The sequence below is a fragment of the Nuphar pumila genome, chromosome 1 (assembly GCF_984573655.1).
Source record: "Nuphar pumila chromosome 1, dmNupPumi1.hap1.1, whole genome shotgun sequence".
Classification (NCBI taxonomy): domain Eukaryota; kingdom Viridiplantae; phylum Streptophyta; class Magnoliopsida; order Nymphaeales; family Nymphaeaceae; genus Nuphar; species Nuphar pumila.
Genome location: NC_143249.1, coordinates 71,728,437 through 71,751,694, shown reverse-complemented (window position 1 = coordinate 71,751,694; position 23,258 = coordinate 71,728,437). Strand labels below are relative to the sequence as shown.

Sequence of the window (23,258 nt, the reverse complement as noted above, 5' to 3'; positions counted from 1 at the left end):
GACAACAAGAGAATGCTCAAACACAAGTCCACAAAGGGACAATACACAAGCCAAACAATGGCAAATACAAAAGATTACAATAACCACTAATGGGCATACAAAAGAACACAAAACACTTAAAAATATGATCTTTATTATGAGAGAATGCTTAGAAAAGCATTAAGAAACAAGAGAGGGTTTTAGCTCATTTAAATAGGCATTACAAGAGGCCATACGGCCATTGGGATGCTCCCAACGGCTTTATTTATAGCCATTGGGGAGATCCCAATGACTATTTTGGACTTTGGCCAATATACCCTCATACAAAAAGGGAAAAGACAACAAAAATGTACAAAGACAAAACTGCCCCTAATGGGCAATACCTATTACATAAGTGCAAATAACCAAAATGCCCTACATGGGCAAAAAACTATTACAATAATAAAACAATTACAAAAATATATAATATATACATATACATGAATCAATACATTTTAACAAGTTGAGCTTAGGGTCTAGCCTATAGTAGAGATTAAGTCAACCATACATAGTCAAGAGGCTATTCAAGGTGGTTCATGTCGAGTTTATCGGTCTCACCCAGTGCAGAGCTTGGGTTGATCTTCGCGAGAAGGCAAAAGCTCAGCTGTATCCTGCGAGCAAAGTTGCACGAATACCCATTGCACAAAGGACTTGATCTTAAGTGGGGCAACTATCGCTTGAAAGACAGTGTGTGTAATGCGTGCCTTTAAACACACCTGATTCAAGCTCAGTTGCCTTATCCATTGAGTGAAATATTTTTCAACAGGTAGGGCTGGTAAACGAACCGAGCAGCTCATGACTCGGCTCGGTTCGGCTCGTCATGAACTTGTTTGTGATCTGTTCATATAGTTGGTGAGCTAAGCCAAGAGTAGCTCATTAAGATGAAACAAGTCGGCCCCATCATAGGGTGTTCGGCTTGGGAGAGCTCATATAGATAAAATATATATTTTTAATATATAATATATATTGTAAGTGTAATATATAAAAATAAAAATGCATAAAATGTATATAAAAAGAGAAGGATGAATGAAAAATATATACATAAAATATTAACGATTAAGCATAATATATAAAAATTATAATATTTTAAGTGCATTATATGTATATATATATATTCCATGCATAAATAACATGAAATGTTTCAAAACGAGCTAGCTCATGTTCAGCTCGTCTCATTCAGGGATGAGCTGAGCTCGAGCTCATCTCGGCTAAACACAAATACAAGCCGAGCCACGAGCTCAATCCATTGGTAAATGAGCCAAGCCCGAACATGCCCTGTTCGGTTTGTTAGGCTCGTTTACCAGGCCTAGCTGCAGGGAAGTATTCTAGATGACGTTTCATTTACTTTCAGTTTCTAATCCTTGTGATTTCTTACCTACTTTGGGGCTTTCTGTTAAATCAAAGGGTTTAGGTGTTAGTTTTGAGCTACCTTCCTTTTTTTTCTTTTCCCCCCCTTTTGTTAATCATGCTGGATGATGTCCCCTGGTATATGTTGAATCAGAGACCTGTTTGGCTGGTGACATGACTTATTGACCAAAGCAGTTCTGATAAGTCTTACCTAAAGATGGACATAGTTGCACATCACCAGCTTAGTTTAACATTTGTCCAATTTGGTCAATGTGGAACAATGGCGATAGCTAGAAACAATCATGAAAACTTTTCAAGGGAAAGATGTGGAAATTTATGTGCCGCATATATAGTTTACTTTCATACAGATGGTAATTTGCATGCATTGCAAATGAACCATAACTAGAGGATATTTTTAGTTTATCATGTTTGTAAAACCGAAGAACACAAACCATAGTCTCCTTTTCCTGTGGATAGTTTTTTTTTTCCTTGATTATTCTGATCTGTTGCCTTCTACAGGCATTAGTCCAGACATGTTTAGATTGAATACCATATTTTGGCAAGAGCAAGTGATTCAATATGAGCAGCTGATGGGAACCAACTATACAGAAATTCAGAATGTCATGGATATGAATGCTTACTGTGGTGGGTTTGCAGTTGCTTTAAGTAAATTGCCTCTGTGGGTTATGAATTTAGTTCCTGTGACTATGAAGAACACACTAGCTGCAATATATGACCGTGGGCTGATTGGTGCTTTCCATGATTGGTGAGAATACCTGCATCATTAGGTTTTTTTCTTTTCCTTTTGTGCATATTTTTTATGGTCCATCTCCAACTTGTTGGTACCTCAGGTGTGTGCCTTTCTCCACATACCCAAGAACGTATGATCTGTTACATGCTTCTCACCTTTTTTCACACTATAAGAACCGAGGTGAAGGTTGTTTAATGGAAGATATTATGCTAGAAATGGATAGGATCATCCGGCCTCAGGTACCGTGCTACACTTTTTGCATGACCCTCTTATGGTGCTTCTTTGATTCTGCAGATAGTCCATTTTACGATGTCCACTTTATTCAACATTTCATTTCTTTTTATGCAATGCCTTGAGAAAGCTGCTTAGTTCTTATATTCTTCAAGTTGAAAGAACTCCATGGTTTCTCATGTGCCATGTTATTTGTTTGCATTCTTTATGCCAATGCATGTTTTGTGAAATTTTACTTGGTAAAAAAACATTGTAAAACTATTCTTCAATTTCTGCCTCAGAAAGTCAAAATCCAAATGAAAATATGCTATTTTGTCGTGTTTGAGTGCAAACATTAAATTGGCTGCAAATACCTAAAATCTTACTATGTTAGGTATACTAGATAAAAAGTTACAGTCATAGCATGGAGGGGAGGGGGAGGAGAAACCAACCTTCCTTACTACCCATGGGAGGAGAAAAAAAAAGGAATTTTAATCTGCCACCCCCGCTCCTAGTCAGCCATGAAGACTAACACAACAGGTCACTGAAAGAGTTGAAACCATGGTTGCCAGTCGAGGAAGCGGGAAGCGATACCGGAAGCGGAAGCTGAGACAACTTAGGAGCGAATCAGGAAGCGTCTTGGAAGTGAACCGGAAGCGACCTAGGAAGCGAGGGGGAAGCGAAAAAAGAGAAAAAAAACAAAAACAAAAACAAAAACAAAAATACAAAAACAAAAATAAAAATACAAAAAAAAATGAAAAAAATGGGGGAAGCGCGCTTCCCCCAAAAAATGTGCTTCGGGGAAGCGCGCTTCCCCAGTTACCTAGGCGTTTCCGGTAACTCTGGTTGAAACCCATTATGGCAACATTAGAAAGTGGACAATGGAGAAAGAGGTCTGTTTTGGAGGAGCCTGGGAAATGATGGCTGAGGATTTCAAAAGAATCTGCATATTTTCATTGGTTAATTGCATGGGAAACCATAGTTTGATACTAAAATAATTATGATGTTGAACACCAGATTTCAGATGTTGACAAGTTCACAAACTTTTAGTGCCACCAATATATTTCATAATTTCATAGCAGTACTTTGTTTTGACTAGCACCAAACCTAGTTTTACAAAGTTGCAAAACATATAAACACAATAAATTGTATTTTCAGTGGTAATTACATATGTTATAAGTTATCAGAAAATACTGTTGGTAGTCCTATTCAGGAGAGTCCTACAACGAGTTCCAAAAAATGTCAAGGGCAGTAAATGATGGTCAACTTGTTAGTATTTGCTATAGGCCATAGGCTTCACAGTAGTCCAAGTCAGTAGACAAATAAATAGTAGTGCAAGTGTGACTATCTAGAAAGCGTTGTCATACAATAGTTGATGTTCAGTATAATTTATAGATATATTCACGATGCATTTTTCAATATAATGACATCAGAGCAAAATATAGAGAAACTTTTAAAAGGAAGGATGGGTAGGACACTTTTCAAACATCTCCGATCGAAAAAAGGAGGAGTTGGAGTTGCTTGCAAAATATAAGTTGACAATCTGTAACATGTTTTTTACCATATAAACCATTTAGGTTATATGTGTAGGGCTTTTTTTTTAGAGAAAAGATAATAAAATTATTAGAAATAGGCACAATGTAACAGATCAATCTAGTTAGGTGGCGTGTGATGAGGTATCACACCCCCATTCAAACCGAATAGCCAAATTCATTCCCAATACACAAAGTTAGAACATGACCAATCCAAAATCAGCAGCAAAGAGAGGAAATGTGCAGAACCGAATGTGACCGAGCATGGTGCTCATGTCGCAGCCCTGTTATTCCCTAACCAATCAGTTAGCAGTCCGGCCATTTGCGATGCACCCGTTCCTTGACTTCCCACTTCAGCTGGTACAAAATGCCTTCCAGATCAGGAGCCTTACCCCTTGAAGATGCGTTGATTTCTTTCGAGCCAAATAAGTCTCCAAGCTGTTAAGAACCATACACGCCATACAAATTTCCAGCGAGAGCCTTTTGAGTTCATGCGGGATGCAATCAAGACCTCTCTTAGGAAAGCGATGTTGTCCCAATTCATGAAATGGTCATTCCACGCTCGGTGCATTAAGGTGCAGATGAAGATACAATTCCAAAAGAGCCGAGAAGTGGACTCCTCCTCACAATAACAAAGCGAGCATTGGCTAGCAAGGTGACACCCCCGACGCTTGAGTCTAAGTTTCGTATTAACTGCCTCACAAAGAATCATCCAACCCATGAGAGACCCTCTAAGTGGGAGCCCACCATCCACAAAGATTTCTTCAGTAGCCATGTAGGGGGGGGGCATGCCAAGGAAACGGTACATGGTAGACACTTTAAAGTCACCTTCCTTAGCTAGTGGCCAACAAACCTCATCTTCCCATTGAGAATCAGGAAAACTATCTAATTCTCCGGAAGAGTAACCCTCCAATAATGATGCCATAAGTGTTGTCCATTCGCAAAAGACCATATCTGATGGCTCTCTTCTTAGTACAATGTCCCATACCTCTTCTAAACTCAACCAAAAATCACTATTTGGCTCTAGCTACATTATACAAGTTAGGGAAGTTATTCCGAAGTTTGGTATCCCCACACCAAACATCTTTGCCAAAACAAAGTACCAGAGTATCGTTACCCACCTCCACCCGAATAACCGAATTGAAGTGGTCCAATGTCGTGACCCACCCTTTCCAAATCCTGGAACCTTTTTTCCATTTATGATTTTCGGACCAGCACCAACACCAACACACCAAATCATGTTTTTCCAATAAGATTAGACTAAGTGTGCCCTCTTTCGTATATATCCTCCATAGCCATTTAGACAAGAGGGCAAGGTTGAATTTTCTCAAATTATGGATCCCTAATCCCCCAACTTGTAGTGGTTGGAAGACAAAAGACCAATTAATGGGCGCCTTAGACTTCCCTTCGATCTACCCGTGCCAAATAAATTTTTGAAAGAAAGTATTTAGGTGCTTTTCTACCTTGGGCAACTTGAAAATTTATAGGAAGTGAAGCGCGAAGCAAGAGATGTTGAAACAAACAAGGTTTATTCTACCCGCTCTTGAGAGCAAACGGGAAGCACAAGACTGAACTTTTTATCAAATTTTATCCACCATGCTCCAATGAGACTCCGTAGAGACCCCCAAATGTAGTTGCAGCCCCAAGTATTTCAAAGGCAAGGAACCCTCTTCACAATTAAAAATTGCCGGGGCTAATCTTTGGGAGTCCCCATTAGGGTCATTCAACGCCATTATTTGTCTCTTTCCTTCATTCATACGAAAACCGAAAATTTTCGAAAAACATTTAAGCAACACCCATCGGGTCCACATGTTATTCTCCGAAGCCTTCCCAAAAATCAAGTCATCCGCAAAAGGGTGGGAATTTGTAATTGAGTCTGATACTTTGCATCCCTTGAACACACCTGCCTCCTCGGCATGTGAGATCATCACCGATAGCGCTTCCATAGCCATGATGAAAAGAAGAAGTGATAACGGGTTGCCTTGCCTCAACCCTCTTTTTGGCATAAAGAAGTCACCATTCTCCTCATTAAGGGAGACCACAATCGAGGTTGCAGAAAGAAACCCTTCAATCCAATGCTTCCACTTCTCACCAAACCTCATCTTTTGCATACAACACAACAAAAATCTTCAATCTAAAGAATTAAAGGCTTTTTTAGGGTCTATTTTTAAGACAAAAGATTTCTTACCTTGGAGCTTGATGGAGTGGAGCGTCTCATGTGCAGTAACACACGCATCATGGAGGCGGCGACCATGAATGAATGCGCTTTGCCATTTTGAGATGAGGTGTCCAATAACTCCCTTGATTCTCATTGCCAAAATCTTTGATATGATTTTGAAGACGGTGCCCACCATAGAGATGGTCTAAATCTTTCAATGTTTTGGGCTTGCGGGTCCTTAGGGACGAGGACAAGTGTCAACTTGCCCATAACCCCTGGTATCTTGGCATTTGAATGAAACTCCATCATCAATTAAAGTAGATCAGCCTTGACACACTCCCAAGTGAGCTTTAAAAACTCTATAGGGAACCCATCAATACCCAGGCTCTTGCCATTTGGAAGAGACCAAATAGCATTCTTGATCTCGTCCACGGTGAAAGCGCTAGTGATGCTCCTCCTTTCCTCTTCGCTTATGGATTTGAAAGCCATGTTAGAGATGTCATAATCCGCACCCACCACATAAGAGAAGCGGGCTTTGAAGAATTCGGTGGCACAAGGCAAGATTTGAGAGCCCTCCTTCCTATAGGGCTTGAAATTCAAGAATAAAAAACAAGGGTTTCTACTAATGTATGGTACTAATACAACTAGCCTATTTTTTCCACATGTATACATGTAACTATGCATTTATGTACCCTTATCCATGTCTTTATAACATAGTTGAGAGAATGTATTTCTCTTGTATAAATAATTGTTGTATTTGGTATATTTCCTGACATTTTCGCACTCTCAATGGGTATGTAAGATTTCACAACTCTTCTGCATCATTTAAGAGATTTACCCTATTTCCTGGAATTGGACCATAGGGTAGCTGTTTTATAAGATCATCTCCTTTTGCAGGGTATCATTATTATCAGAGATGAGGCAGTCATTGTGTCAAGAGTCAAAGATCAAGCTCCTAAATTCCTGTGGGATGCTGAATCACATGTTCTTTCGGATGAAAGTGGCAATAAAGAAAATGTATTGATATGTAGAAAGAAATTTTGGGCAATTTCTTAGTATGTATAGCTTTTTAGCTATTGGCTGAAGGCGGTCCCGATTCTTTGAATGCATTTTGTTGTAATTTCATTAGATGAGCTCAACTTTCTTTTATGATCAACAATCAGTTACTAAAAGTGCTGATTTGTGTTTTCCTCTGATATTCTATGTAGCATGCAATGTACTATTATTACTAGAGTAACTATTTGCTGGTTGGAAGATATTCATAGAATTGCCAAGAAAAATTTGGATCCTGCTGTGCAGCTTCTGCCATTTGAACAAGAGTACTCAATAATAGGTGACACTTTTTTTTTCTTGATAATGGGGAGAAACCAACACTCTAGTTTACATGTCCTGTTACAGGTTGAAAGGTGTCATGTTGACCATGCCCTGTTTTGGTGTTCACAGTATAAAACTCCTCGAGTACTCCCCCTTCCCTTAAGGCAGGGGTTGCCCTTCCCGAGTATCAAACTCTTGACATCCAACTTAAATGTCTTAAGCTGACCTACCCTAGCCAGATGTGTGGAGCCCCTGTGATCTAGAAGGCCTCTGCTTTTAAAAAGAAAAGGCGAGTAAAAATGGGAAGGGTCCACTAGCTCTTGGATTGATAGTGGATTTACCACCTACCATCTCATTGTTCCACAGATTGTACTCCCAGATCTGCACATCATTGGGGATGTCTTGGTGGCGGTCTAATAGATATGAAGCATTTTATCATGCCTATAATTTATTGATTTTGGGCACATGGTCTTGGATTTAGGGACCTCAATGGTTGTATTAGAGGTCAGATGTCCAACAGAATCCAAATCCATTTAGTCGGATTTAATAAGAGCGAATGACATTTGTTCAATAATCAGATACAGATTCAGTTCAGTGTATCACATCCCAATCAGTATCCTATGGATACTTGAAATCCAATTACGTGTAAAGGGCATATCCAGTTAGCTACTTAAATTGTAATCTGAAACGGAGTCAGGCCCCAAATATGCAACATTTGACTAGGTTGGATTTAGTAATGCCTACTGCATCCAAACCAATATGTTTCTACTAGGATCAATTTCAAAAAAAAAAAAAAAACGGAGTCTGTATAGATAGAGTTGATCCAAGTAGGAACAGACTCCAATTAAGCTCTGTATGGGAGTTGTAGTTGAGAGTGGCGATGGAGGGTTCACCAAATCCCAAGCATCTCCATTGATTGGAGTCACCGTTTTGGGAGGGGAGCCGGAGATGGAATCAGTGTTGGGAGGGGAGATGGTATTATAAATGGATGGACTTCAAAAACGTCCTCATGAGGATGTTGTTGCAAAATCCACCAATTTCAACACCGCTCCCAACAATGGCTCCCAAACAGAGCCTTATTATTACTTATTTGTTATTTCAAGCGAAAGAGTTGTGAGAGAGGCGACGTGCTTATTGAGAATTGATTGCAATCGAAAGACAAAAAATCGTAAAGAAGTTCACTATTCTCCATTAGTTACTGCAGTGTAATTGGATGTGTATAAGTAAAACTAATTCATTCCAAAAAGTGATTGGGTTGCAAAAATAAAGAACTTATACTAAAGAAACATTACAAGTCCTGGGATTTATTTTTCATTGGATTTTGACAAAGCCATTTTTTTTTTTAGATATGAACTATGAATCATTATATCCTTGTATATAAAAAAACAAATACATGCATGTTATGTTCGTTTAAACATATACTGCATTTAGCTGTTGGAGTAAGAGAAAGTGCTAAGGTCCATCTGTCAAAAAGACAAGTAAATGATGAATATCTTACATAAAAGAGAGGGTTAAAATCAAAGTCAGCTGCTATGGTTCAACAAAAGGACATAATTTATAGATTTCAAGATAAATATTCAAACGATTAGGTATTTCAATTTTCATGGGGATAAATTTCAAAGCTCAATATGAACCATTACCAGAACATAAACACAAGTGACTCTTGGAAAAGGAAGATCCTTTCCAAAGTCAGGCCAGCTTCTTCCTGTTCATTCTTTGAATTCAGAGTGTTCTACTATTAGATTTTATATGATAAGGAACCATCCCTTAATCACAATCTATTGTATTCTGACTCAACGATTCAATTGTAAATTGCTAAGATCATGCGGTTTGATCTGAGTTATGGTTTAGTAACCCTGAAATATTGAGTTGTCAACCTAATCGATTCATCAAGAGAAAGACCATGATCCCAATCAATTCTCTATTTATACGAGATGTTCAGAGATAGAGTGGTTCATACCATCGAGCAGGATAGGGATGACCATTTTATACTGGACAAATGGAAGATTGAATCATGTGAGGATGGAGCATTTCCTATGTTCTTTTGGCAAATTCAGCCCTGCAGATGTGTTCGGCATGATCCATTTGCTAGGAATCGACACTTGGATCGTGCATTTTCAATAAAAAAATGACTTTTTGATCATTGAATATTTATGAAATTTCTCGACTGTTGATTCTCAAGCTGTAAGAAAACATGCTCACTTGTCATAATTGGGTAATCCAAGAGCCTACCCCTATAAAACAAAGCATGTAGGATGCATCTGTATGGTGAAACTTAAAGGTAAAAAAAAAAACTGAATCTTGGTTCAAACGAAAGTTCACATATTTCTAGTGCACAAAATAAAGTTGTACTCAAGAAAAGTTATAGAGTGCAACTGCGTGAGCACCTAAAAACAGAAGCAACAATGACTTCAAAGATTAGTTTGACACGAGACTAAGTGATAGAGACACATTGATAAATTAGTAACTGCGGATTTGTAAGAGATCATCCGGGGGAGAAGATATGGAGGGACGATCAGGTGCAATGTGATTGCACACTTTTAGTGTGCTGTTGCACCTGATCATTCTCCATCTTGGGGATACAGGATGTTAGCCATGGGGCCCAACAGCAAATGGTGGGTGATCAGGTGCAGCAGCACACCAAAAGTGTGCAATCACATTGCACCTGATCTTCCCTCAAAAATATGAGACTCAAAAGGATTCCTAGGTCAGTGTCCGAAGCCTGCTGCCAAGTTAGTGCTCTAAAAAGATGACTGGTTTCATGTCTCAGATCAAGTGAATCCAATTATGGCTTTGTTATGATTCTCTTCCAAGCACAGGGGAATCCAGTCATCTTGAGCAAGTCTGACCAAGGTGTTGTCCAGACAAGGATAAAGCCTTCCCCAGCCTTCAACTGAGAGATTATGCCAGGTTTGGTAGTTGATCAGCAAGACTCGGTTATGTGCAACACCTAATCAATAAAGCCAAACAAGACTACTGACATAAGGACCTCAGTAATGGCGAGAACCAGGTCTGTAGCCCAAGAAAAAGTTTGTTCAATGTCTATGCAATCAAGCCACCAGACTGGCCTAGCGCTTGGTCTGGTTTGGCCAGCCTTCCATTCGTTTTTTGCCTGATCAATACAGGGTCTAAACCTGACCCCATATTCATCAGGTTGGGTCCAGGCTGGGCTGATTGGAGGATAGGCCGGGTCAGTAAAATATTAAAAAGAAATAAAACAAATTGAACTAAGACTTTTTCAAGCTTAACGGACCAGGTTCAGCCTTGTTCAGGCCCGAAATTGCCTGATAACCTTGCATACTGGGTCAATGTGCAGGCAATGGATTTTTTATCTATAACTAAAGCCCTCAGTAACAGAAAGAACTACTCTAAAAACACCAACCTTCTTCGTTGGTAAAGATGCACAAATACATGGTAAATTCAAACGCATGTGGATGCATCAAAACTAAGTGTCCTAGATAATTAGCTAGCCAGTACATGCGTTGCATCTACTTTGATGGGGCAGTGGCTTCAGAGCTTGCTGCATCTCTGGAGCACTGTGCCACATAGGGCTTCAGCTGCACAAAAAGGCAAGGTTCACAAATATTAGGTTCACATCTTTATTGAAAACATGAATGACAGTTCACAGTAGAAGAATGATACTGATGGGAGCACTAAACAGGAGCTTTGGTCAATATCACAGATTACCAAGCTTGAAAGGTCGCACAGAAATGTAACAACCATAAGTATGCAAATTAATAGCATGTGCCCACCCAAACAACCATCAGAAAAATGTAGACCAAAGTGCCAAAAATTGCAGGCTTATGCTATCAAGTGAAGATGGAGTCCACCAAAGTGAGATTAGGATGACTTGGAAGATTAGACATTAACTTGGATATCTCAGGTACCCATATACATATCAAGACTGCAGCATTTAGTACTTTGTCCAACGGCAGCCAAACATGAGACCTTAATTGGAAGACCTCAAGTTCAAAATACATCTTAAAATGGTATCAATTTTTTAGTTGCCAGTAATGTTGATAAATAACCAAACACCAACGCATAGCTAGTAGTTGCTTGATTCAGTATGTCTTCTTCTTTGATAAATAACCAAATGCCAAACCAATTACTACACTATGTTTATTGTAGAATCTATTAAAGTGTGACCCACTATTCATATAGGATGATGTGATGCACTATAACATTAAATCCCATCTCTTTCAGGTGTTGTAGATGATAATGTAATCGCTCCTAACATTGCAATTTATAGTGAGAACATTGATGCTACTGCCAAATATACATCAAACCCAAAATTTATGCAGTTCCAAGTCAGATCTCGCTAAAAAATAACAGTTTATTAATGCTCGAGTATCTCACTAGGCAAAAACCAAGACTCAACAAATGCAAGAGTTACAGGCAGATATAGGATCTGTGTGTAAAAGCAGTAATATGAATTATTCGCTAAATACCTAGCACTCATTCTTGGGCCTTCTTTGGCATATCTTTGTTATATATATATATATATATATATATATATATATATATATATATATATATAATTTCTCTTTTTGAGCCAGGGGTATTTTGGTCTTTTCTCCTTGTAATAAACTTTGTCCTCTAGGAACAGCCTTTTTCTTTTACTTTTTTTTTTCTTTTTGTCTTTTAACCAAAGACTAGGGGCTCTTTGGTCATTGGACCAAAGAGTCATTGGAGCTCCCAATGGCCTCCCCTTTATGTGTGGTATTATGTATAAATAGGGGTTAAACCCCACTTGTTCTTTCAATGCTTGTGTTAAGCATTTGATCAATAAAGGCTGATATTTTTACGTTCTTGTGTATTTATTTTTTGCCTTATGACTTTTGTATTGTCTCATAGTGGACTTGTGCATATGCACTTGTATGATTGTGATCTTGTAAGCCCTTAGTGGCTAGTGTTTCGTGCTTTCGCATATTTCATTACATGGTATCATAGTCATAGTGCTCTTTGATTTGTGAAAAGTTGTCATCAAGTGATTGTGTTCTAGACAGTTTTTTAAGAGATCATGCCCTCCTTCTCTCCATTTCACTCTCTTCCTCTTCCTCTCTTTCTCACATAATCAAGACCAAAATCAACCTCTCATTTAAGCTCAATAGAAAAAACTACATAATGTTGCCATCCGCTATGGAAAACAATCTCAAATGAAAGAAGCTTTGGGGGTATGTAATGGGCACTATCCCCGAACCCCAACTCAAGCTCACAAAAATTGAAGGAGCTTAAGAGAAGGCTTTAGAGGAAGATGCTTATGCCAAGGCCATTGAGGATCATCATAAGTTTAAGATTGAGAGAGCAACCATGCAAAAATTCTTGCATGGTTCATGAACAATGTCGAGCTTAAGGTATGTGCAAACATTGCTAAATTTTGAAAAGCCAATGAAGCTTGAATTTTTATGAAGGGTATGTATACCTCCAAAAAAAAACTTGCAAGAGCATATTTTTTTGCAAGAAAAAGTTAGAACCTATGTCACACGGACTCAGCTCCAAGGTCGACGCACCCGCATCGACACGCACGGACATGGGTGCGGCTCGGACTCGGTCAAACCGACCCAGGGTCAACGCACCCAGGGTCATTTTGGTCCATTTTTATTTTTATTTTTTTTAAAAAAAAAAATCTGGGCTACAGAATTTAAGGAAAAAAACCCCTCCTGTAAGGAAAAAAACCATGAATCAGGCTTCACAACTCATCACCTGTCCCCTAATGGGCACAACTTTGATCGAGTCTTATATATATATATATATATATATTTATTTATATATTTTTTTTAAATATATATATATATATAGCCGAGTCCCCGTGTCCAAAATTTTTGAAATTGCGCCGCACCCGCACCAATGTGACATAGGTTAGAACTACTAAGCAAGGGGACTTAAGTATCCAACATTTTTATAGTGCTTTAAATCTCCTATGGGATAAACTAGTACTTTTGGAGCCTGAGTTGCCATTGAAGATGTGAAACTTAGGCAAAAACAAATGGAACAAGAGAGATTTTTTCAATTCTTGTATGGGCTTCATTCCGAATTTGAGCAAATTAGATCTCTCTTACATAGATCTACTCCTTTTCTTCTTAAAGATGCTACTGTCGAAATTGTTCAAGAAGAAACTCGTCTTTGAATGAGTAAAAGTTGTGATGAAGTGTTGATAGTATCTAAACCCGACAACAATGTTAAGACCTATAAGCCTCCACACTTTGAGAGGCAAAACAACTATAATAATAATAATAATAACTATAGTGGTGCAAAAAAAAATGAATATTTGTAATCATTGTAATGAGCCAGGTCACATTAAACCAGGGTTACCGGAAGCGCCTAGCTAAAAGGGGAAGCGCGCTTCCCCGAAGCGCGGAACGTCGCGCTTCCGAAGCGTGGGGGGAAGCGGCCGCCTTTTTTGGGAAGCGCGTCCCCCTTTTTTGGGAAGCGCGCTTCCCTTTAATGGGGGACGCGCTTCCCTTTAATGGGAAGCGCGCTTCCCCCTCGCTTCCCCTGTTTTTTCAAATTCTTTTGTATTTTTTATTTTTTTCGCTTCCCCCTCGCTTCCGAGACGCTTCCTATGTCGCTTCCGAGATGCTTCCTAGGTCGCTTCCGAGACACTTCCCGAATCGCTCCTAAGTGGTCCCACGCTTCCCCGCTTCCTAAAATTTTGAAAGTGCCTCGCTTCCCGCTCTCGCTTCCCGTGTCGCTTCCCGCTCCCGCTTCCTCAACTGGCAACCATGCATTAAACCCGCTTGTCCTAAGTTGAATGAAACCTTCAAGTATAAGGTTGCTTTCGTTCAAGAATCTACTTTCAAGAAGAAAGGAGAAGAAAGCAAAAGTGGAGGCAATCTTAAAGCCACACTTGGTCAAATATCCATGACACTTCAACAAATTCTTAAAGCAACCTCATCTACATCGGGTACCGTCATTGCCTCCTCATCTTCACCCGGTATGTATTCTTGGATTCTAGATTTGAGAGCATCTTTTCATATGATCCCTCATGAGAATGCCTTATCTGATATATGCATAAACTCAAACTTGTCTTGTGTTTCTACTGCCGATGGAACCATTTTGAAAATTGAGAGTATAGGAACTTTGGACTCTAAAAATGTTCAAAATTTTCTTGTTACAAAAGTTAGAGTTGTTCCTAAACTAAAGTTAAACATTTTTTCAGATTCTCAAATTGCCAACCATGGGTAAGAAATATCTTTTTCATCTAAAAGTTGCTTTGTGCAGAATCTCTGATCCGAGAAGTGGATTGGGCAAGGCCATAGGAAGGAAGATCTTTACTTTATGGACTGATTGTCTCTCCCTTCAAAATCTTTTTGTAACCATGTCCAAAATAAGGGAATTGAAACTTGGCATAAAAGACTTGGACATCCAAACTATTCTAAAATGTATGTTTTTTCTTTTGAAAAGAAATTTTGTGGTATATAATGCGAGCCAGTACCTATCGATCACTTGACCTGACATAGCACATGTGGTCCATAGTGCGAGCCAGTTTCAACATGCACTTACCTCAGTTCACATGGTTGTTATGAGAATTGTCAGATATTTGAAGGGACACCATAACTAAAGGGTTTTTCTTATCCTCTTCATCATCTCTAAATTTAATTGCTTATATTGATTCAGATTGGAGAGATAATCCTAATTATCGCATTTCTACTACATGTTATTGTATTTTTCTTGGCTATTTGCTCATCTCTTGGAGGTATAAGAAGCAACAAAAAGTCACTTTCTTCCACCAAAGCAGAGACTTAGGCAATGACAACTACAACCACAAAGATTGTTTGGCTAAGAAGTCTGCTAAAAGACATGGGCGTCATTATCTCTACACCATCGAAAATGTGTTGCAACAACAAAATTGTCATTTACATTGCGAGCAATCACACATTTCACTTGCACAAAGCATATAGAGATGGATTGTCACTATGTTCGAGAGGAATTTCTTAAAGGGACCATAAAGCTTTCATATATGACATCAGAGTTCTAGCTCGTTGACTTCTTCACCAAAGCATTACCATCGTTGCATTTTTCTTTTCTCCTTGGCAAACTTTTGGTCATCTCATCGTCATTTTTAGGGGGGAGTGTTAAATATATATATATATATATTCTTTCTTTTTAGAATATATTTTAGAAAATTATGCATTTTTCTTTTTGCTTTTTTGTTTTTATTTATTTTTGTTTCATGACAAAAAAGCTATCAAGGGCATTTTTGTCTTTCCTGTTTTAGCCGTTGGGCTGGTCCAATTATTAGCTCAACTAGCCGTTGGACTAGCCCAATGGCTAGTTGAGTCTCTCTTTTCTCTCCTTTGTGTATATATAGGGGTTACACCCCTCTTGTGATTTATGCTTCTCTAAAGTATCTGTAAGATAAATAAAATTTATTTTTTATATTGTTTGCTCTTGTGCTTTCCCTTAGTGGCTCATGTGCTTTGCCCTTGGTGGCTTTTTGTATTTGCCTATAGTGGCATGTGTTCTTTGCCCTTAGTGGCCCTTGTACTTGTGTGCTCTTGATTCCATTACAGTATGACTCACTTTTCTTACCAGGTTCCCTAGGATGAATTGCTTATAGACATTGCTATATTAATTTAAAAACATACCTAAAAAAGTAATGATATTGTAGACAAGTTACAAATGCACAAACCTTGAAATTGATTAAATCAGGAACAACATAGTGGGGCAATTTTTCATCCATCACAACATATCCACCTGCACAAAAGTGATTTCTTTAGAAAGGACAATTTTTCATCCATCACAACATATCCACCTGCACAAAAGTGATTTCACCTTTGCGTGTAGGGAAACCAGTAGGCTTGCAATTTTTTCCCTTGTAATAATCACGAGGGCCTCTTTTAGAAGAGAGGATGTCAAGAGAGGAGCTACGCTTTCTTCTCATTGCTCGACAAATACCCATTATTAACCCCAATGCCATTGTTCCCCTTGCCTTAGCTGTACACAAGTACTACTGTACTGGCGCCAAAAAGAACAGCCAAATTCAAAAGCCAAGACCCTGGCAATGGATCCATAAGCAAAAATGAGAAAATAAATAAACATAAAGCATAATTCTCTACATTCACAAAATGTATTTTCAAATAACTAGAAAAGAGAAATTTAACATTTCCTAATTCCTATGGATGACTACAACCAACAAGAAAATGTTTAGCATCATGATTACACAGTCTATTTCTTACTACCTTTTGCGCTAAGTAGGGTGAAATATTACAACTGGATTGAGAGAACTATCTCAACCCAGGGATCTCAGTTTAAATCACATCAGGGCTATCCATCAGTTTGACCACAAAGAAATAATAAAAACAGTAACTTGAACTGCATGACACATTTTTGTATAAGATATCATACTCTCTCGATGGCATTGAAGAAATTGCCCCATCAACACCATAGTAATGTAAGTGAACATTGCCAAACAAATATTCAACGTAAAAATGCCAGCAATAACTTCCATAAAAAATTGGATGAGCCTGAGCATGCCTATATCTCTAGTAGCACCCAAGTTCATTCTACTTTGTTAAATCAAACATAAATTTTACTCCCATAACCACTTGGTTATGAAGTAATTGCCATTTAATAAGATGCATCTCTGTGTTATGGCTCCAGTCATCATAAAATGACTTTGATGTTACTTGCTATACAATATATTCAAACTGAAGAATAACCAACAAAAGTCACTAATAACAATGTAACTTCTGATATTAAATCTGGAAACCATGTTGGAATCTTTTCCTGTCCATATGACACTGTAATGCATGACAACAAATGTCATAGGTTAATAATATCTATTAAAATTCTTAAGCGTACCAACAAAGATCCACAAGATGCATAAAAATGGATGCTCTTCTTAGCAAAGCATACATAAGAGCACCACCTAGCAGAAAGCCTAGCGTAGGGCCTACAAGCATAGAGCAAAGAAAATTCTCTTCTTTGAGCATAGAACTGCTACGCAGGACTATAAAAAGCCAATAGCACTAGGCGAGATGTCTGAACCGAATCTCGTGACTGAGATTCACAAAGATAGAACTCATGTCACTAACAAAAGTGTCTTCTCAGAATGAGTGTCCAGCAAAGTGGAGCAAGCAGAGGGGGTTACTAGATTGGTAAGGGTGAATATGCAACAGGAAAGACAGCAGACCCGGGACCAGCAGCCAAGCCAGCCACGCTACACCAGAATGTACTTTCTTGGAAAGACAGCCTTTCTCAGGAAAAATGTGGTTAGCTTTTTATAGATTTTTTTTTCATTCTTAAAGAAGTACGATATATTTTGTGACATCTTAAAAATAATGTCTCTTTCATGATATTGTCTGCAAGAAATTCAAAGTTCTGGTACTTTTTGAATTATTCAAGAGATTGCAGTAGATTAAAGTTTTTGAAAGTTCACAAGATCATGCTGCAAGAAATTGAAAAGGGCAGATATTTGTAATTATGTCTTAATAGGCTAATTCACGAACATGCCAACTTATATTTCCGTGGATATAAGGCCAAGCAATAATGAGCATAACCTACAAATGGTAAGATAGAAATAGTTCCTTATCTCAGAAGGCCCAGTTAGCCACAGAAAAAGTAATTGAAGTTGCAGTTTCCTCTGTATCCAACATTTTCAAATTTTTAAGTATTTTCGACATTTTTTAGTAGCTTAAAGTTTCTCATTTCTTTTAACTATTTACTTTTAGGATCTGTTAGGAGAAGATAATTGACAGGAACAAATGGAAATGAGTTGGAGCGAAACAGATTTGGAAGGAATTGAATGAAATTTACTAGTTTGGCAGCACCTTGTCATTGTCCAAGGATTCAGGCTAACCAATTCTTTCTGATTCGTTATTTTGTTTGGTGGCGATTCCTTATTTACATAGAATAAGTTCGGGTTGGATCTATGAACTGCTAATTGCAATGGTTTCTAAAACAAAGAGTTTTTGTAACAGGGTGGGTTGGTATATCATTCGAAATACCCTTGAAGCTTTGAGAAGCTATCAACCTCTATCCCTCCCTCACGCTAAGCGGCCATGACATGAGCCCACATTCATTACCTTAATATGATACCTCACAAAAACGATATGAAGTCAGTGCATTGTAAGAGGTGTTTCAGCAACAAACAACAGAAAAATACATTGTGAAAAGGTTTCCATCTTTTCAACCAAATCAACATGTTCAGTTTCAGAAAAGAATACCCACAATGTTGGACTTAAAGAAGCAATCAAGCAACGTCTAAGCAACAAAACTAGTCATGAATAGAGCACCCAAATTTAGAACCTTTCAGATAGCAGCATATTCAACATCTGTAACACCCAACCAATGGGAAAAAATAAACTAAGAAAAGAAGGATGAGATCCAGCAAGACCCCAATAATAAACAAACAAGCATGAATAATTTATCACTAGAGCCACTATCCTGGACATTACAGAAGCTGCCCTCATATCTTTTCCCTTGAACCTCAAAATACCTTCAAGATTTAACATACCAACAAGCCAGAATCCAAAAACAAAATGCAAAAGAAAGGATCCATTCTTCATTCTATTAAGATTGAAACAACACCAAACACGATTTCTCTTTGGGGCTTTCGTTATGAATCTTTGAATAAGAAAAGAAGAAAGATCACTCCTTTCGGGAAAAAAAAAAGATCATGAGTTCTCAGCGTTCATTTCAAAAATTCAGAATACCAAACAAAGTTAGAATAAAGAAAAAGAAAAAAGAAAAAGGGATTACCAAACCTCCTCCTCCTCTCTCTCTCTCTCTCTCTCTCTCTCTCTCTCTCTCTCTCTCTCTCTCTCTCTCTCTCTCTCTCTCTCTCTCTCGGGCAACGACATGGTTAACCGGATCAATATAATGGACCGAATCAATCATCGGGTCAAGCTAGGTCCGATGAAGTTTGTTTGGTCCAACCGATTGGATCGAATCAGTGGTCATGTCCAAATTGATCCGCTTTGATGTTTCGGTTTCACTGCATGACTGGGTGTGGGTCCTTTTTTTTCCTCCTTGGGCACAAGCGGATCCGACCTAATTTTCCTAGCATTGTGGCCCATAATCCAAACTCCTAAGGAAACCCAAAGTTTCAGCCCAACTTCTATGTCACAATGATACGGGTACGAGCTGAGTGGTGACACGAGTTTGACAAGCAAGTTGGAAATATTTTTATTTGGAAAATGGGATAGGAGGACACAATTTTTAATTAATAAAAAACCATATTTTGATATTTTAATATGAAAATATATTTTTACTAAAATATTTTTAAAACTATTAAAATAACATTTAAACTAATGTCCACAGGGGTTGTGTCGGCATGTCAGTGCTAGGGATGGCAGTAGATCCAGGCGGGGGACAAGGTCTCCATCCCCACCCCGTCTCAAAATCTTGCCTTCCATTCTTGCATGGGTTTTGATTTTAACCTTCATCCCCGCTTTCATCCTTGTTTCATGTCCTTCGCCTTCCGTCCAAACAGGGCAAGGCGGGATGAAGCCATGTTTCTCCTTTTTAAAGTAGGAGAGAAAGCTTTAATAAAGGGGATCAAGGATGTGGCAGGGTGAAAAAAAGGGTAAGTCCATCCTTGCCTCCCTCCTCGCATGGGTTTTGATTTTAACCTTCATATCCATTCCATGTCCTCCATGCCCGGTCCAAACAAGGCGAGGCGGGTGTGATCATCGCAAAATTTTTCCTCTCTTTATGATTTCTCTTTCTTCCTTCTCTTTTCCTTTTCTAGCCTCTATTCTCCTCCTTTTTGAAGGGAGAAGGATAAAAGAAAGAAAAGAAAGAGAGAAGAGAAAAGAAAGAGAGAGAGAAGAGGAACTATTTTGCGGTTTTTCACTTGACCTTGATTTGAAAAATATTTAGAAAATTACTCACCTCCGTTTTGAAAATATTGCGGGAAAAATGGAGAGACGGGATTCGCTCGTCGGTACGAGGTTCGACCGTTCCTGGCGCCTTTACCAGGGGTAATCGAACCAAGGATCGAATCTGTGCCTTTTGCTTTGCCTAAATATAATCTAAGAATTTTATTCTAACTCAAAATGCACAATGAACCATGCTTGTGCAATGCAAGAATGTATGCTCTTTTGAAAATTGATTTAGAAATTTCCAAGTATTTCTGAGATAAACTTGATAAGGGAGTGAAGAAATGATTGAATCTAACTTAGAACTTGAGATAGATCAGAGAAGTTCTAAGTCTTTGAAGTAATTTAGAGTTTGGAAGAATAGATCTTGGCTTTGAGAAAGAAATGATTTGAAGCTCTGAAATGAAAAGAAATGAAGTTTCAAAGTCAGAAATGGACTTTGAATTCAATCATGGATTTAGGAGAAGAAGATGAAATTTTGAAGTGATATTGAATTTGAATCTTAGAATGGATCTGAGAAAATCAAATGGTATAGAAATGGATTTAGGGAATTCAAATGAGATTGGATTTGAAATCTAGAATTGAGAATGGAATTGGATCTTAAAATGGATTTAAGATCTGAAATCTGAGATCCGATGTAAAATTGGGTTCTGGATCCTAAGATGGAATTGGATCTGAAGTCTAAGATCCAACATGTGATTGAGTTCTGGATCCTAAAATGGAACTGGATCTGAAGTCTGAGATCCAATGTAGAGTTGGATTCTGGATCCTAAAGGGGATTTGGATCTAAAGTCTAAGATCCGATGTAGAGTTGGACTCTGGATCCTAGAATAGAAAATTGGATCTGAAGTCTAAGATCCAAAAGTGAAATTGGTTCTGGATCCTATAAGAAAATTGGATCTGAAGTCTGAGATCCAATAAGTGGAATTTGGAGTTTTTGATTCCTAAAGAGGGATTGGATCTTAAAATGGATTTAAGATCTGAAATCTGAGATCCGATGTAAATTTGGGTTCTGAATCCTAAGATGGAATTGGATCTGAAGTCTAAGATCCAACATGTGATTGAGTTCTGGATCCTAAAATGGAACTGGATCTGAAGTCTGAGATCCAATGTAGAGTTGGATTCTGGATCCTAAAGTGTATTTGGAGTTAAATTCAGAAGATGAATCAAGAACTTCCAAGTTTAATTTGAACTTGGAAAATGAATTTTGGAAATTGAATCTTGGATATATAAATGAATTTCAAAGTTGAATTGGATTTTAAATTTAAGATAGAATTTGGAATTTGAAATACAAGATGATTCTGGAGTTTCAAAGTCAAAATGGGACTTTGAAATTGAATTCTTGAATCCTTTTGAGAAATAGAATTGAATTTGAATTTATAAATAGGATTTGATCTGAGAAATGAAGGAAAGAATTACTTGGATTTTATGAAAAAGAATTTAGAAATATGATGCAAATCTATCCTAAATGATGAATGAATTTAAATTTTTGAAATTGGATTTTGAAAAGCTATTCCATTCTTTAAATGAATTAAAATAAGATTGAAGATATAATACATCCTTGACTATGGTCATTGAATGTATTATATAATAATCTATATTTAAATTCAGGTGAAGAATGAAACACATTTGGTGCTTTTATAGAATTTAAATTGAAATTAACTCTCAATATACCCTGACTATGGCCATTGGTATATATTTTGAATTAATTTTAAGTTAAATTCTGATAAAAGAAGAAAATATTTAAGGAAATATGATGAATTTTGAAAATGGATCTAGTGTGGATCCAGTGTTATTTCGTAAAAGATAAAAATCCTAAGTCTTGTTTACATCCCGACTATGGCCGTCGATGCAAATCATCAACTTGGAATTAATTATCTCTTACGAAATGGTGCACGTGCCATTCGTGGTCCTATTTGAGTAAGATGGAAATGACATGAGAACAAATGATTTAGGATATTTATATGCTCATTCATTCTAGAACTGGAAATATAAAATTTTCATTCATAATTTAGCTATTACATCATCAGGTGGAATTCTGACAATCAAGATTTCAAATGAAGAGAAGAAGCCTGAATTTTCCATGTGTTTCTATGAGAGGGTTAGTATAAGGCAGAAGACTATATGTAGAAAGGAACATGAATGCATATGAATACATCTATCCTAATATGGAACACATGTATGAAACATTCTATTTATGCCAAGATGAGGTTGTATGTATATATATACAACTGGAGATGATGGCTATGTTAGTGAGATGATGCCTATATATTTGTAATAATACATTAGATAAATACTCATTTATAAGAGGTATACTGTTTGGCAACAAGTGGTTAGAGTTAAGTGGGCATTGTTATGTCTAAATGAATGGTGATAATGCAAGGCTAAGCTAGCTATGACTGAAATAACAATGTGCGGTGGTGGGTAGGGAATATACCTAGATGTAGTTACTGTAAAAAGGATTCATGAATATTGTTAATGGATCAAATCAACCCCCCCCCAAAAAAAAAGGCCTGGATACATATATCTCATCATGCATACACAGTATATGAAATTTTGGGCAGTATAGTTTTGCTTGTAATAATTTACAGAAAGAGCACAAACCTGTATCCGCAGATCAATCAATCAATTACATGAAGAATCGGCCTTGACAGAGCTGGATCCATCGTGATGCGATCTTGAAGTTCTCATCAGTAAACCTCCCACCATAAATATTGCTCTATTTATCATATAACAGGAATTGGGCCACTTAAACCGATGATTGGAGCGATTAAAAACTCAGATAGATAATAGTCCTGCGCCCAATCAATAAATAAACCAAAATCAGATTGAAAGACTCAGTGATAACGAATCAATAACTAAAATTTCAAATGCTAAAGATTCCTAAATGAAATGTCAATCAACAGCAGATGGAACTTTAGAAAAAATGACATCCGGGCACTAAAAGCTAGGACTCAGACAAACCATAAGGATTCAATGTCCAGGAAAAAAAAAATTTGGTCAATGTCGCAGATCAGCTGATCGATCTTCAAAATAGCACTCACAGGAGATCTCAGTGAATAATACCTGATTAAACCGAAGAAGCTCAATAAATTGATGATCAT

The 23,258-nt window shown here is 37.7% G+C and overlaps 1 protein-coding gene and 2 long non-coding RNA genes across 3 annotated transcripts; 1 reads left to right on the top strand and 2 right to left on the bottom strand.

The window, feature by feature from the left end:
• Positions 1-1,945: 1,945 nt before the first annotated feature.
• Positions 1,946-7,188, top strand: LOC149849014 (putative methyltransferase PMT7). The gene is made up of 3 exons (XM_090013158.1): positions 1,946-2,131; positions 2,217-2,355; positions 6,914-7,188. The coding sequence occupies exons 1-3, from the start codon at positions 1,956-1,958 to the stop codon at positions 7,070-7,072; spliced, it is 474 nt and encodes a 157-aa protein (XP_089869284.1). The 5' UTR covers positions 1,946-1,955; the 3' UTR covers positions 7,073-7,188.
• On the bottom strand, positions 2,698-3,245 carry LOC149849015 (uncharacterized). Its single transcript, XR_016433211.1, has 2 exons — positions 3,150-3,245; positions 2,698-2,987 (listed from the first exon to the last, which is right to left on the bottom strand). It is a non-coding gene; the product is annotated as an uncharacterized LOC149849015 (long non-coding RNA).
• A 3,364-nt stretch (positions 7,189-10,552) lies between the features above and the next one.
• LOC149849013 (uncharacterized) lies at positions 10,553-16,029 on the bottom strand. The gene is made up of 2 exons (XR_016433210.1): positions 15,963-16,029; positions 10,553-10,887 (listed from the first exon to the last, which is right to left on the bottom strand). It is a non-coding gene; the product is annotated as an uncharacterized LOC149849013 (long non-coding RNA).
• Positions 16,030-23,258: the final 7,229 nt, after the last annotated feature.

What these genes read in the sequence shown, in the direction of transcription:
- LOC149849014 (XM_090013158.1), top strand. Translation starts at nt 1,956, where the DNA reads ATGGGAACCAACTATACAGAAATTCAGAATGTCATGGATATGAATGCT. An exon ending in ATTGGTGCTTTCCATGATTG is followed by an intron (nt 2,132 to 2,216) that starts GTGAGAATACCT and finishes TTGGTACCTCAG; the next exon opens with GTGTGTGCCTTTCTCCACAT. An exon ending in ATAGGATCATCCGGCCTCAG is followed by an intron (nt 2,356 to 6,913) that starts GTACCGTGCTAC and finishes CTCCTTTTGCAG; the next exon opens with GGTATCATTATTATCAGAGA.